This window comes from Sus scrofa, chromosome 5 (assembly GCF_000003025.6).
Source record: "Sus scrofa isolate TJ Tabasco breed Duroc chromosome 5, Sscrofa11.1, whole genome shotgun sequence".
Classification (NCBI taxonomy): domain Eukaryota; kingdom Metazoa; phylum Chordata; class Mammalia; order Artiodactyla; family Suidae; genus Sus; species Sus scrofa.
This window is the reverse complement of record NC_010447.5, coordinates 27,823,024-27,837,193: the sequence shown is the minus strand read 5'-3', so window position 1 is coordinate 27,837,193 and position 14,170 is coordinate 27,823,024. Positions and strand designations below refer to the sequence as shown.

Genomic DNA, 14,170 nt, shown 5'->3' with positions numbered 1-14,170 from the left:
CAACATGGACAAATGAATCTTAGTATTTTTAACATGGAATGCCAAGCAAATTACATAGGATTATACCTAATATGATGTCATTACTATGTAGCTTAAAAATTAAACAAAACTCAGAGTTCCCATCATAGCTCAGTGGTTAATGAATCTGACTAGCAGCCATGAGGATGCAGGTTCAATCCCTGGCCTTGGTCAGTGGGTTAAGGATCTGGCATTGCTGTGAGCGGTGGTGTAAGTTTCAGACATGGCTCAGATCCTGCGTTGCTGTGGCTATGGTGTAGGCCAGCAGCTGTAGCTCCAATTTAACCCCTAGCCTGGGAATCTCCACATGCTGAGGGTGTAGCCCTAAAAAGCAAAAAAAAAAAAAAAAAAAAAAAAAAAAAAAAAAATCAAAACTAAACAACATATTGTGTTAGAAATAGTTATATCTTTATATATACAACAACCATAATACAACCAATTGTTTTTACAAAATGAAAGAACACAAAATGTATAAATCATTACCAAGGATAGATGAGAAGGCAGGAGGGTGAGAGAAGGAGGAAGCACACAGGTAAATGCAAAGTGTAGTCCTTGAGTAAGGTGATAAGTTCATGGGTAATGATTTTTTTATGATTCGTAACTTTAGTTTCATATGTATTACCAAATGTTATATGATATAATACTTTGTTTATATCTGTAAGCAAAAGGAGGCTTGGAATAGAATTGGGAACAGTGTATAGAGATGGGCTATTCTGCTATAAAAGGAAGCAGAGAAAGGAAGAAAAAACTATGGAGTTTGTGAGGTTAAGGGAAAGTTTTGTTTTAAGATGGGACATTACAGCGTATTTATAAGCTAATGGGAATAAGCTAGTTGAGAAGAGAAAACTGATGATTCTAGAAGTAAAATCCTTAGGTAGATTAGACGGGAAGAGATCCAAAGGATTGGTGAAAAGATTGGGAACTTAACACCATAAAAGAAGTAGAGGCAGAACATATGAGTACAGTTGTAGATAAATCAAAAGAGAGAGAGGTGTTAAGTTCTCTTCTGATTTATGTCCATTTCTTAGGTGAAATAAGAATGCAGATCATTAGGTGAGGGGAGGGGGTGAGGAAGAATTAAAATTTGAATATGAGACAACAGTCCTGTAACTAGAACATCAGTAATATGTACTTGAAAGAGAAAGAGCCACTATGGGCCACGGAAGTGAAACAGATGCTCCTACTGATCCAAATTTCTTCCCTTTCCTAGGTGAGAAACTAAAACTTTAGGGAGAGGAAGGAAGACATATTGACCGCAGCTATACAGCTAAAGTTTGTAAGGTAATGTGATAAGCTAAATGTAACCCACTGATATTGGGCATCCCTTCCCCTGGACTTCTTGATTTGACAAGTCTGGTGGTAGTCACCAGGAGTTCTGGAACTCCAAGTACATTTACTCAGTGTTCTTCAAACTCTATCCATTTTCCTGTGACATGTTCATCACTATTTCATGGGGAAAGTAAAAGAATGGGTTTTTTCCCAGGGTCAGATAGTTTTGGGAAACATTGATAAACACAGTAAAGCAGATTTCTCAGAGGTTTTTTTATATATGAATCTCTAGGAGAGGATGAGAATGTACATACAGCAGTTCCCTTAAGGTATTCAACTGTGGAAACCTTTTCTCACAGAAAACTTATCAGTACCTTCTCTTGCACAGAAAGGAGTTGGGGATGTGCTGTTTTATTCAGAGGAAAAATCGTATTGGTAAAATAACAAGCAATATGGAAGATATTTACATATTTGAAAAAAGGGAGAATTAATGTTCAGAACACCCATGAAATGACCACTTATATAATCCTTGCAGCCACTGCATTATGTTTTATCATCAAGATTTTACAGATGAAGAATTTGAAGCTCAAAGATTAAAACAGCAGCTAGCAAGGGAAAGAGGTGGCTGTTTCCCTGCACTGAAATACTTCCTAAACATCTGGAATTGCAAACTGGAAAAAAGGAAGACTGGTAAGAGAAAGGTTACTCCAGGACATGTATGCCCAACTTCCTTTTTTTTCTTTTCATCATTTCACCCCCAAAATATGTTAACTGAAACCCACTGAGAGTGGGGGGGGGAGTAAATCATAATAATTTAAGTATAGAGCAAATACAAATTGCTCTAAGAGAAAGCACAAGATGCCACAGAAAATACTATATTCTTTTCACATTTTAGGACCACAATTCTTTTACTTTCTACTGAGGAATTTTCATAGCAGATCCAGTAAGGTACATGAATAGCAAGTCAGCATTTCAACAATCCTAGTTTCCTTTGAATATAGAATCAGTAAAACCAAGACAGATACATTTTTAAAACTGTGTAGGTTAAGAGAGGAACTGGGTCCTGGAATCTGCCTGTATTACATACACACACACACACACACACACACACACACATGTACCATATATATCTATGTAACATTTATATCCTATCCATATGTATCACATATATGCATATATATATATATATATATTCAATACACAGGGGAAATTAATATTACTGTTCACATAAGAAGAATATCTTCCAACCTTGCCCACCAATGTACCTGAGGAGTTATTTTTACAACTTGGATATAGCTTGATTATTGGATCAGAGAGCCTGACACAGATGAATAATTTCCTGAGGCTACCACACCATCTCCTTGGACCAAGAACACTCAAAGGAACTTCCCTGCCTTTCGGGAAAGCTAAAAGCTCAAAGACAGGACAAGCAGCAATAAAACTGCCAGGTGCACTTTTGCAATTGTCGGACACCAATGTCCGACAATATTATTTCTCATAAGGCACACTAACAATGTAATTTGTGACTTAAAAGAAGGCCACCTCACCAAGTTGGTGACTATTACCTAATTGCTTGAAGGATTCCAGACAGGTGGCCTGGAAATGTTTTATTTATTGCTGTTTCTGAACTTTTCAAATCTTTTGCCTCCTAGATAATCTGGGAGAAAGTGAGACAACACGCACACCTTGTAGTTTTAAGGGCATTTCCCCATACAGAACATGTCTTATTTGATCCTCACAGTAACCCCCTAAATAGGTAAGACGGGTATTTTCATTCCTGTTTTAAAGATGTACGAACCTAGGCTTATGCAGCCACAGTGAAGCAGGACTCCAGAGGTCGAGTCCAGCATTCTTAGTGTGACAGCCTTGGGACTCAGTGTGCCTGAAATGAGAAGCAAAGCAAAATTATCACTTCAGAAAATCTTTGGTTTCTTTGCCTACATTTCACAGATACTCTCCTCGACAATCAAACTTAACACGATAATAACACAAATGATCTAACCAAAAAGTCATGTTCGTGTACCTACAGAGTAGATAGCCCTAAAAAGTTTTTTTTTTTTTTCTTTTTCTTCTTTCGTGAAATAGCCTGCAAACAGCTCCCCCTTGCAGTCCTTCGAAGCACACCTTCAACCAAAGTTAAAACACAGAGCTCAGAGAGTATTTCTTCCCGCCTCCTGCCCCGCTGCTGGGCTCCAGCTGTCCAGGGTAACTAATTAGTAGGTAGGTTGTGTTTCTTTTCCGTCCGGGGGTTGCCTTTTCCTCACCCAAGACAGCAAGGAGTCTGGCGAGTTTTCCCTCCGGTGCCCTGGTCAGCGCTGCCTGGGCTGTCGCTCGCTCTCCCGCAGCTGCTCTTTGTCCTCCCGAAGAGATATCCCCACGATTCAGATTCAGCAGTAACCACACGAAGTCCCTACGGACTACTGTGGCCTGATTCTCGCCCACCCCCGCTGTGGGAATCAGGCTTTTCCGGAGAAAACCCCAAGAAACTAATTTAGAGAAAACTCTCCAGGTCCCACCCTCCGCCCCCCCCCAACCCGCTTCCAGCCCCCGGGGAAAGTGGAAAACCAGGACACGTTTCTCTCCCCCCGCTGTAGATTCGTGCACGGCGGCGGCCGTGTGGACTGCGAGGGCGTCCTTTTGGTCCGCGAACTCAGGAAGGGTAAAAAATAACAGGCATCAAAGAGGTTACTGGGAAGAGAGCGCCCTTTAAGTCACCCTACTGAGGAGGGTGGAGAGCAACTGAGCTGTGAGAGACAAAATTCCCGTAGCCAGATTGCCCTGGGAATAAAATCAGCCAGACTGGCTGCCCAGGGCTGGGCCGACTGCTGCGGAGGGATAAACTTGGGCTGGAGTAGGTAGAGTCACACGCTAAGTTAAGGTGCAAGAGCACACGCGCCTGCAGGTGGATTCGGGATTTCCAGGTACCAAATTGACTACGTCTGTTGAAGTCAAATGTAGGGTTAAGGTGACTCTTGAGGCTTAAGGAAATGGTGGTAAGGCCTGAAAAAGTATGGCATGTCCAGTTCTCCAAGTTTTTTAGAGCAGCGGGAAAACTCCGGGATCAACCCTCTTTTATGCCCAGTAATCCTTGACTCTCCCAGCCCCACCCCTGCATTGGGAAGCAAAGACAAATCACCGACGTAGAGGGGAGGGGGATAAAACCCCGGGGGAATAGGGAAGGGAGGTGGCGAGAGTAGGCACCGAGCAGTCTCCAACCACTGGGGTGAGAAGCAGCGCGATCTGGGGAAACGAACTCTCCATAAATAGAGTTCCGAGTCCATTGCTTTTGGAGACTCGGAGCGCACCTCCCCAGCTTCGCCCGAGTGGAGAAAGGCAAAGCAGGGAAAGGGACAGGCGACGCGACCGAGAGTGACTGAGTTGGCGTGTGGGACTCTGCGCCAGGAGTCGCAGGAGCCTGAAGGAGAGCGGAGCTCGGCTCGCGACCAGCGCGGGTAGGAAGGTGCGCACCGCCAGAGGAGCCCAGGCCAGCAGAGGCGCAAAGAGAGTGGGTCTCCGCGGAGACCCAAGAGGCGCTGCATGGACAGCATGCGTTTCTCCGGGAACCCCGGGGCCGGGCCCGCGGGCAACTCTAGCCGGTGGTGGTCTCTGGCCGCCGGAGATGCCAATACCAGTCGGGGAGCCGAGGCGCAGGGGAAAGACGGCGACCCGCAGGCCGACAAGCGCAACGAAGAGCTGGCCAAACTGGAGATCGCTGTGCTGGCTGTGATTTTCGTGGTGGCGGTGGTGGGTAACAGCAGTGTGTTGCTGGCGCTGCACCGCACGCCTCGCAAGACGTCCCGCATGCACCTCTTTATCCGCCACCTCAGCCTGGCCGACCTGGCCGTCGCTTTCTTCCAGGTGCTGCCTCAGCTGTGCTGGGACATCACCTATCGTTTCCGCGGACCCGACGGGCTGTGCCGCGTGGTGAAGCACCTGCAGGTGTTCGGCATGTTCGCATCGGCTTATATGCTGGTGGTCATGACCGCCGACCGATACATCGCTGTTTGCCATCCGCTGAAGACGCTGCAGCAGCCGGCGCGCCGCGCGCGCCTCATGATCGCCGCCGCCTGGGTGCTGAGCTTCGTGCTGAGCATTCCGCAGTACTTCGTCTTCTCCATGGTCGAGGTGAGCAATGTCACCAAGGCCTACGACTGCTGGGCCAACTTCATCCAGCCCTGGGGTCTCCCCGCCTACGTGACCTGGATGACTGGCGGCATCTTCGTGGTGCCCGTGGTCATCCTGGGCACCTGTTACGGCTTCATCTGCTATCACATCTGGCGCAACGTCCGTGGAAAGACAGCGGCGCGCCAGGACATGGGCACCCGGGGGGAGAGCGCGGGTGGCGCCTTCCACCGGGGGCTCCTGCTCCAGCCGTGTGTCAGCAGCGTGAAGACCATTTCTCGCGCCAAGATCCGCACGGTGAAGATGACCTTCGTGATCGTAACAGCTTACATCGTTTGCTGGGCGCCCTTCTTCATCATCCAGATGTGGTCTGTCTGGGATGAGAAGTTCTCCTGGATTGGTAGGTGTCAGGACAATGGAGAAAGCTGCAGGAATGCGTGTGCGTGTGTGTGTGTGTAAAGAATTTCTTTTCATGAATCTCCCATGACAAGAGTTCTTAAACTTCTTCATGTGTAAGAATCACACCTTGAGCAGTATTGTTAAAAGGCAAATTTGTGTCGTCCCCACCTCAGATATTTTGATTCAGTAGATCTGGAATGGAGCCCTGGAATCTGCCTTTGTAGCCTGTAGTGATCCTAAGACCGCAAATACAGAAACTGGTGCGCCAGAGTCAGCCATGCAATCACAAAACATAATAATAACTTTTTGCCAAAGCACCAATGGCAGTGTTCATACTCTGCTTTCAAGTCTATTGAATGCAGGGAAATATTTTTACTGTTACAACTGCTTGTTACTAGTTTGTAAAAAGTATCACAATGTAAAAACTTTATAGAAATGCCCAAAAGTAAGGGTAAAATTGACATATTTTTCTAAAGAAAGATTTTTTTAAAATTTTAGAAAAGTTTTATTTATGCCTCATCCATTTAATAAACATATTGTGCATATTACGTACCAGATTTTATGGTAGGTCCTGGGGATATGAAGAAGATGGAATGTATTGAAGATTCTTTTTTTTTTTTTTTTTTTGGTCTTTTTGCTATTTCTTGGGCCGATCCTGCGGCATATGGAGGTTCCCAGGCTAGGGGTCGAATCGGAGCTGTAGCCACCGGCCCACGCCAGAGCCACAGCAACGCGGGATCCGAGCCGCGTCTGCAACCTACACCACAGCTCACGGCAACGCCGGATCGTTAACCCACTGAGCAAGGGCAGGGACCGAACCCGCAACCTCATGGTTCCTAGTCAGATTCGTTAACCACTGCACCACGACGGGAACTCCTATTGAAGATTCTTAAGTCAATAGTTCCAATTTGGAGTTTGGCTAGTGTTCCATTTCTTATCATAATGTTTTAATTTTTTCCTACAGTTACTTTAACACTTTTTCCCCCAGAATTTCAAAGCTGGATTATTGATAAACCCTAAATTTGTTAGATTAATTCACTAATCTTTCAGCATTAACTTGAGCCCACAGCTGAGAATGTCCTCTGCACCTACTAGCTTGAGTTTATTCCTTCACAAACAAGAAGAACGAACATCACAAGAACTTAGCCTCAAAAAGCATGATTTAATGTCATATGAGGAATAAAAAAGTTTTTCAAATCAAATATATTTACAAAAATGTTAATGACAACAACTGTAAATAAGTATCTGGTTAGATGTGTCTCCTTTTGTTGTTTGGGATGGAGGTGAGGAGTATTTTTGATATACTTTGGAAGTTGTAGGTGCAAATAAAACATTTGAGAGTGAACGTAATTCAAGTAAAATTCTTGCATAGCTGTAATAGCACCAATGATGAAAAATACAACATAAATTCATTATTTTGGATTTACCATTTCCTGTCTTGCTTGGTCTTGGCAGCCTCTTAGTGCCAACCAAATAAAAAAAAAATTCAGTCTAATTACTGCCTTACTAGGATTTAGACACAATTACTAAAAAATCCTTAATTTGTGCACAGGTTTGTTGATGATTTCTATTCTTTCTGAATACAGTCTTAGATCATAATCAGCTTCAATAGCAGCATCATAGCATGAAGTTTGATTAAATAACCTGTAATTCATTCTGGCATAACAAGAGCAAGAAGACTCTCATTTATATTTAATCAAGGAAAGTCAGTGCTTGCCAATTATTCTTTAGAAAAGGTACATTATTAGTGCAGCAGTTCTACTATGAAACATTATATTTATGTAGTTTACCAGTTTAGACACACAAAAAGTGGTTCAAAAGATTATTGAAATGACTTTTTTTTTTTTCTTTTGAGGCCCGTACCTGTAGCATATGAAGGTTCCCAGGGTAGAGGTCAAATCGGAGCTACAGCTGCCGGCCTATACCACAGCCACAGCAACATGAGATCTGAGCCATTTCTGTGACCCACACCACAGCTCATGGCAACACCAGATCCTTAACCCACTTAGCGAAGCCAGGGATCGAACCTGTGTCCTCATGGATGCTAGTCAGATTCGTTTCTGCTGAGCCACAATGGGAACTCCTTTTCAAAAAAAAAAATTTTTTTTTGAAATTTCTCAATTCATCTGGTCTTAATGTAATTGGATTTTTCAAGCCACAATCAAAAATGGTTTTCTTTTAAAATCAAAAGAAGTTTCTAATTAACCAAAGAAAAACAACTAAACATTGCATCCCTCAGGGACCCATTTCAACTATCCCCTTCTGTATACTTTTCTTATTATAAGAATATATTTAATGTTAAAAAATGAGAGCAACTAAACATGGTCCATAATGTCATACTTTGCTTGAGCAATCAGGAAGAATAAAATTTGATATATGTAGCTGTAGACTCTTGAAGTTTCATTGAAATTGCAGCCATTCTGTAAGTGCTATACCCATTAGTACATGTTAGCACTAGCACAAAGCATTCAAAAGTTTGGGAGTTATAACTGTAGTGCACCAGGTTAAGGATCTGGCATTGTCTCCATGGCATTGCGGGTTCGATTGCTAGCCTGTCATAGTGGGTTAAGGGTCCGTGGTTGCTGCAGCTTCTCAAAGGCTCAGTTTCAATCCCTGGCCAGGAACTTCCATATGCCCTGGGTGGGGCAAAAAAAAAAAAAAAAAAAAAAGGATTCAAAAGTTTATTAGTAAATTATTTAATATTCTCAACCTCTTGAAAGTCCCACTCATTCTACTTAAATATTTTAATGTGGTTTAAAATACTTGAATTAATTTCAAGGTATCTTGCTTGCAAAAGTATTTTATAATGCAGCAATTTCCATTCACTAGCCATTTCCCTGATTAATAAACACTTCCTTTCCTATATTGACCTATAACATTTTCCCACTTTCACTAATCAATATAGAAAAATAAGTTTATTCAGTGCTCAGTTACTTGCATTTGATGATTTAAATGCTCTCCCCTTATGTTTTCCATACAGACTCGGAAAACCCAACCACCGCCATCACTGCATTATTGGCTTCCTTGAATAGCTGTTGCAATCCCTGGATATATATGTTTTTTAGTGGCCATCTCTTGCAAGACTGTGTTCAAAACTTCCCATGCTGCCAAAACACGAAGCGAACATTCAACAAAGAAGATTCTGACAGTATGAGCCGAAGACAAACTTCTTTTACTAACAGCCGAAGCCCAACAAACAGTATGGGCCCATGGAAGGACTCGCCTAAATCTTCCAAGTCTATTAAGTCCATTCCGATTTCAACCTGACCCAATGAGTTCATGCAACCTCACTCCTGTAAGGGACTTTTCAGCTCCTTGGCTGAATCCAGTTAGAAATTATTAGAACAAATGAACTTATATGAGATACACATACATTGACTTGCTGCATACAAGACTGTGTTTCTAGTTGCATTTTTATATTGCTACAACCAAAAACTATGAATTGTTTTATACGGAATGTTAATAAAAATATGCTACACTAAAATCTGCAGGCCTAATTCCCAGAAATAACAGAAGTCATATTTATAAAGGAAAAATCACAATCACTTAGCTTTATATTTTGCTGTAGCTTTCTTTTTTTTTTTTTTTTTTGATATGACTAAGGCTTGATTGGTTTAGAAGTCATATAATATAGGGGCATTATTTCTGAACAAAATGAGCTCATCATCAGGCTGAGGGTTTGAAGAAAATTAGAGGAGACTTTGGATAACTTAGTTTCTGGCCAGTAAGATCAATTTATGTATGTGAAAAAAAATGCAGCCCCAAAATGTGGCCTGTGAGTTCCTGTGTGGTACAGTGGGTTAAGGATCTGTTGTTGTCACTGCAGCATCTTGGGTCACTGCTATGGCATGGGTTTGATCCCTGACCTAGGAACTTCCACATACCCCAGATGCAGCCAAAATTAAAACCTCAGCCTGATGATGAGCTCACTGTGTTAAAAATTATGCCCCTACATGATAGGACTTCTAAACCAATCAAGCCTTAGTCATATCAAAAATAAAAAGAAACCTATAGGAAAACATAAAGCCAGGAGATGGGATGGTACCTTGGAGAGGCATCAGTGCTTAAGGCATACTGAGCAGGGGGTACCTGTTGCAGAGTGAAAAGTGGAAAGTTCTATTAGAAACTATAAATCACTTACATTCCAAAATATCAACTTCAGAACTAACTGTTCCCTCCTTTGGTTCCTCGTTTTTCATTGGTTGTGAAAAGCATGATTACCAAGATGCTGAAAGTTAGAGAAAATGTTGTCAACTGGACGGTGATAGCTTTTTTTTTCCTCTCCCACTTTAAGGTCAGATTTGTGTGAGGAATACCCTATTTTACTAGAAAAGTAGAAAGGGTAGCTTGCTTCTAGAGGCTTTCTCTAGAACACTGTAAACATGCTTTGACCAGTGTTATAAGGTATCCTGTACCATGCTGGATATTAATACCATGTTTGGGGAATTACTTCCTGTTGGGAAATCCAGATTCATAGAAATGAGTCTTCTAAAGAGTGACACAGGATACTGAATGTCCCTCGTATTTAATTAAAAATAGCCTGGTCCTTCCTTCTGTTCTCCCACCCATCTAAGAGTTTTGTGCTGGAAAAGAGGTAGGTTTGGGGGCAGGATGAGGGCAGAGAGATAGAAAGAAAACTGTTCTGCATCTAGTATGTGCATAACATCAGGCAAATGACTTAAAAATGTAAAGTCTCTATTTCTTTGGCCATATATGGTATTGATAACACCTTGCAGGGTTACTGTGAGGACTAAATGAAATCAAGTGTGTGAAAATATCTTCCTCAACTGTTTTATGAATGTTTTATGAACTGTTTTATGAATGTTAGCTGTTGCTTTCATAATCACTTGGGGATTCTTCGAAATGACCTGGCTTCTTCCTGTCTACTTTTCATGAATCAGAATGTGCTGGTTTCTTGTCTGGGACATAAAATCCTAAAATTTAAATATAGCTCTGTTGATTCATTGGGAAGCATTGCTGGCGGCCACTAAAGTCTAAATGCTGCCTAACCAAAGCTTTCTAATTTAAAGAGAGAACTGTTTTCCTTTGAATGCAGGTAAATTAAAGCCAGCCAAGGACATCAGCTTCTTTCATTTCTCAACAGAGATAAATTACAACATTATTTGGCTGCTGTTACTGCATTTTTCATTAATGGAACTCAGTAGGGTTTTTTTTGAGCTATTTTGTCTGGTTCCTTTTCCTTTTTAGAGACATTGTAATGGTTTGAGATAACATCATAAATATTTTACATCCCTTAGAGGAAGCAACAGATATTTTAACACTATTATTGTTTTGTTTTGTTTTTTAAACTTGGTAGATAAGAAACTGAGCACAGAATGGCACTGTGAGAACCTGGACCCATCAATCTCATTCCTCTTCATTCTCTTGTCTGTCCAAATTCTCATGTCTTTTACTCCCTGGATTGAAATGCCTAAAAATAGGTTTACAAATATTTTATAGAAATTAAGTGCTTAGGTTTTAGAATTCTGATTTTTATTCTATTTTATTTCGGGTTTTTTTTTTAAGAGTATAGTTGATTTACAGAGTTGTGTCAATTTCTGCTGTACAGCATAGTGACCTAGTCATACATATGCATATACACTATTTTTCTCATATTATCTTCATCATGGTCTAGTCCAAGAGACTGGATAGAGTTCCCTGTGCTGTACAGTAGGACCTCATTGCTTATCCATTCTCAATATAATAGTTTGCTGATTGGAGTTGGCAGGTGCAAAGACTTCAACTTTTTCAAAACAGCGCAAATATGTCTCTTAAAGGGCACTGTCCAATATGAGCCATTCATTAAGTCTTTATTATTTGTCATAGCAGCATCTCAGTATCTCTGCCCTTTTTAATGTTGTCAGCCCTTTTTAAAACTAAAGCCCATGATTTTCTTTTCTGTGGAAAGGTTCATTTGTGCCCTATATTAGATTCCAGATGTAAGTGATATCACATGGTATTGAGATATCACATGATAGTCTCTAGTTCCATCCATGTTGCTGTAAATGGCATTATTTTGTTCTTTTTTATGGCTGAGTAGGATCCCATTGTGTATATATACCACATCTTCCAAATCCAATCATCTGTCAATGGACATTTGTGTTGTTTCCATGTCTTGGCTATTGTGAATAGTGAGAAAAAAGAATGTATACATGTATGTGTAACTGGGTCACAATGCTGTACAGAAGAAAAAAATAATAATAATGTATTGAGGAAGTAAAAACTAAAGCCCTTTGTATAGGAACAAGGATGAGCCCACATTTATTCCAAAACAATAACCTCATGGTTCTTATATAGTTTCAAAATAATGACATGTATCTCCAGAATGAAAAAAAAAAAAAATCAGTTTGAATCTTATTTCTAGGAACATCTCTCAAATAAGGTGCCTATAAACCTACCCAACTGAGTTTTCTCCTTTTCTTTCTTTCTTTCTTTTTTTTTTCTTTTTTTTTTTTTTTAATCTTTTCTAAGGCCACACCCATAGCATATGGAGATTCCAGGATAGGGGTCTAATCAGAGCTGTAGCTGCTGGCCTACGCAGCAGCCACAGCAACACCAGATCCGAGCCGCGTCTGCGACCTACACCACAGCTCACAGCAACGCTGGATCCTTACCCACTGAGCAAGGCCAGGGATCGAACCCGCAACCTCATGGTTCCTAGATTCATTAAGCACTGAGCCATGATGGGAACTCCTGTTTTCTCCTTTTAAATGCATCAGAACATGAGATCGCAGAAACAGGTTGAGGAAACACTGGAAGATGTGGATGCTAGTTCTGCACTAGGCAAGGATATGGTCTTATTCTCTGTGGTTTAGGCTGAGAAGCTTAACTTACCTAGCCGCTAAATATTTAATATTAGACACCCAGAAATGGCATTTATATGTCCCAAATTGAAAGAGTCCGGCCTGTCTATTACAGAAGAAAGGAAACTGTAGTTGATATAGAAGAAGATTATGTGGGAAGGGAAGATTTCCCTTTCTTGACCAAAGAGAAGACCTTGAGATATTACACCAAGCAAAGGCTGTTGCAGTCAAAGATAAATGTGTTGCATCACTTTATTTTGCAGTTACCTGTAGGAAGATCCTGCAAATATGTCTGTATGGGGATGGGGGAACACAACTGATGAAATAATCCCCTGATAAGGGGAAACTGATGTTATTTCTATTGGGCATTTGATAAATATTAATTGATGATGAAAAAATATTTTAGGGAGTTCCCGTCGTGGCACAGTGGTTAACGAATCTGACTAGGAACCATGAGGTTTCGGGTTCGGTCCCTGCCCTTGCTCAGTGGGTTAACGATCGGGCGTTGCCGTGAGCTGCGGTGTAGGTTGCAGACGCAGCTCGGATCCCGTGTTGCTGTGGCTCTGGTGTAGGCCGGTGGCTACAGCTCCGATTCGACCCCTAGCCTGGGAACCTCCATATGCTGCGGGAGCAGCCCAAGAAATAGCAAAAAGACAAAAAAAAAAAATTTTAAAGTATATATTAAGTGCAATGGGTTAATCTTCAGACATGTATTTTTAAAGTATGAAAATAACTGTGAAGGAAATTAGTGAAATTATCTGCTTAATTACATACTTGCCCTACACACAGATTTCCATCACCATCAAAGACATCTTACACCATGATTGAAGGAAGGGTGTGGTTTTTAAAGAGGAAAAAAAAAAATCAAGTTGTCTTAATAACATGCAGTACCGTTCCAAACTTATTACGCTTCCTAGAATGGACAGCTATTGACCATTAAGAATCAACTTTCAGGAGTTCCCGTCGTGGCGCAGTGGTTAACGAATCCGACTAGGAACCATGAGGTTTCGGGTTCGGTCCCTGCCCTTGCTCAGTGGGTTAACGATCCGGCGTTGCCGTGAGCTGTGGTGTAGGTTGCAGACGCGGCTCGGATCCCGAGTTGCTGTGGCTCTGGCGTGGGCCGGTGGCTACAGCTCTGATTCGACCCCTAGCCGTGAGCTGTGGTGTAGGTTGCAGACGCGGCTCGGATCCCGCGTTGCTGTGGCTCTGGCGTGGGCCGGTGGCTACAGCTCTGATTCGACCCCTAGCCTGGGAACCTCCATATGCCGCGGGAGCGGCCCAAGAAATAGCAACAACAACAACAAAAGACAAAAAGACAAAAAAAAAAAAAAAAAAGAATCAACTTTCATGTCTGTTATTACACAAGTAAAGTAATCCAATTAGGTTGAAGTTTTATGTTTGTTAGACTCTAAAACCTGTATTTTTATAACAAAATTGGACACTCAGAGCTTTAAACTATTGCTTCAGAGTTTGACTCTACCACTAAAGCATAATTAGAAGCAATCTAGGGGAAAATTGAACCCTTAACCCCCAAATCACAGATTATGTTCCTTTAAACA

At 41.7% G+C, this 14,170-nt stretch overlaps 1 protein-coding gene and 1 long non-coding RNA gene across 2 annotated transcripts in view; one reads left to right on the top strand and one right to left on the bottom strand.

Moving 5' to 3' along the window:
• The window catches only part of LOC110260693, a 76,218-nt gene continuing 62,451 nt past the window's right edge, over positions 404 to 14,170 (bottom strand). The window contains exon 3 of the long non-coding RNA XR_002343999.1: positions 404 to 3,169. This is a non-coding gene — a long non-coding RNA (uncharacterized LOC110260693). The remainder of the gene's footprint in view (positions 3,170 to 14,170) is intronic.
• AVPR1A (arginine vasopressin receptor 1A) lies at positions 4,400 to 12,203 on the top strand. The gene is made up of 2 exons (XM_003481648.4): positions 4,400 to 5,809; positions 8,789 to 12,203. Exons 1-2 carry the CDS (start codon positions 4,825 to 4,827, stop codon positions 9,073 to 9,075), a joined length of 1,272 nt encoding a protein of 423 aa, XP_003481696.2. The 5' UTR covers positions 4,400 to 4,824; the 3' UTR covers positions 9,076 to 12,203.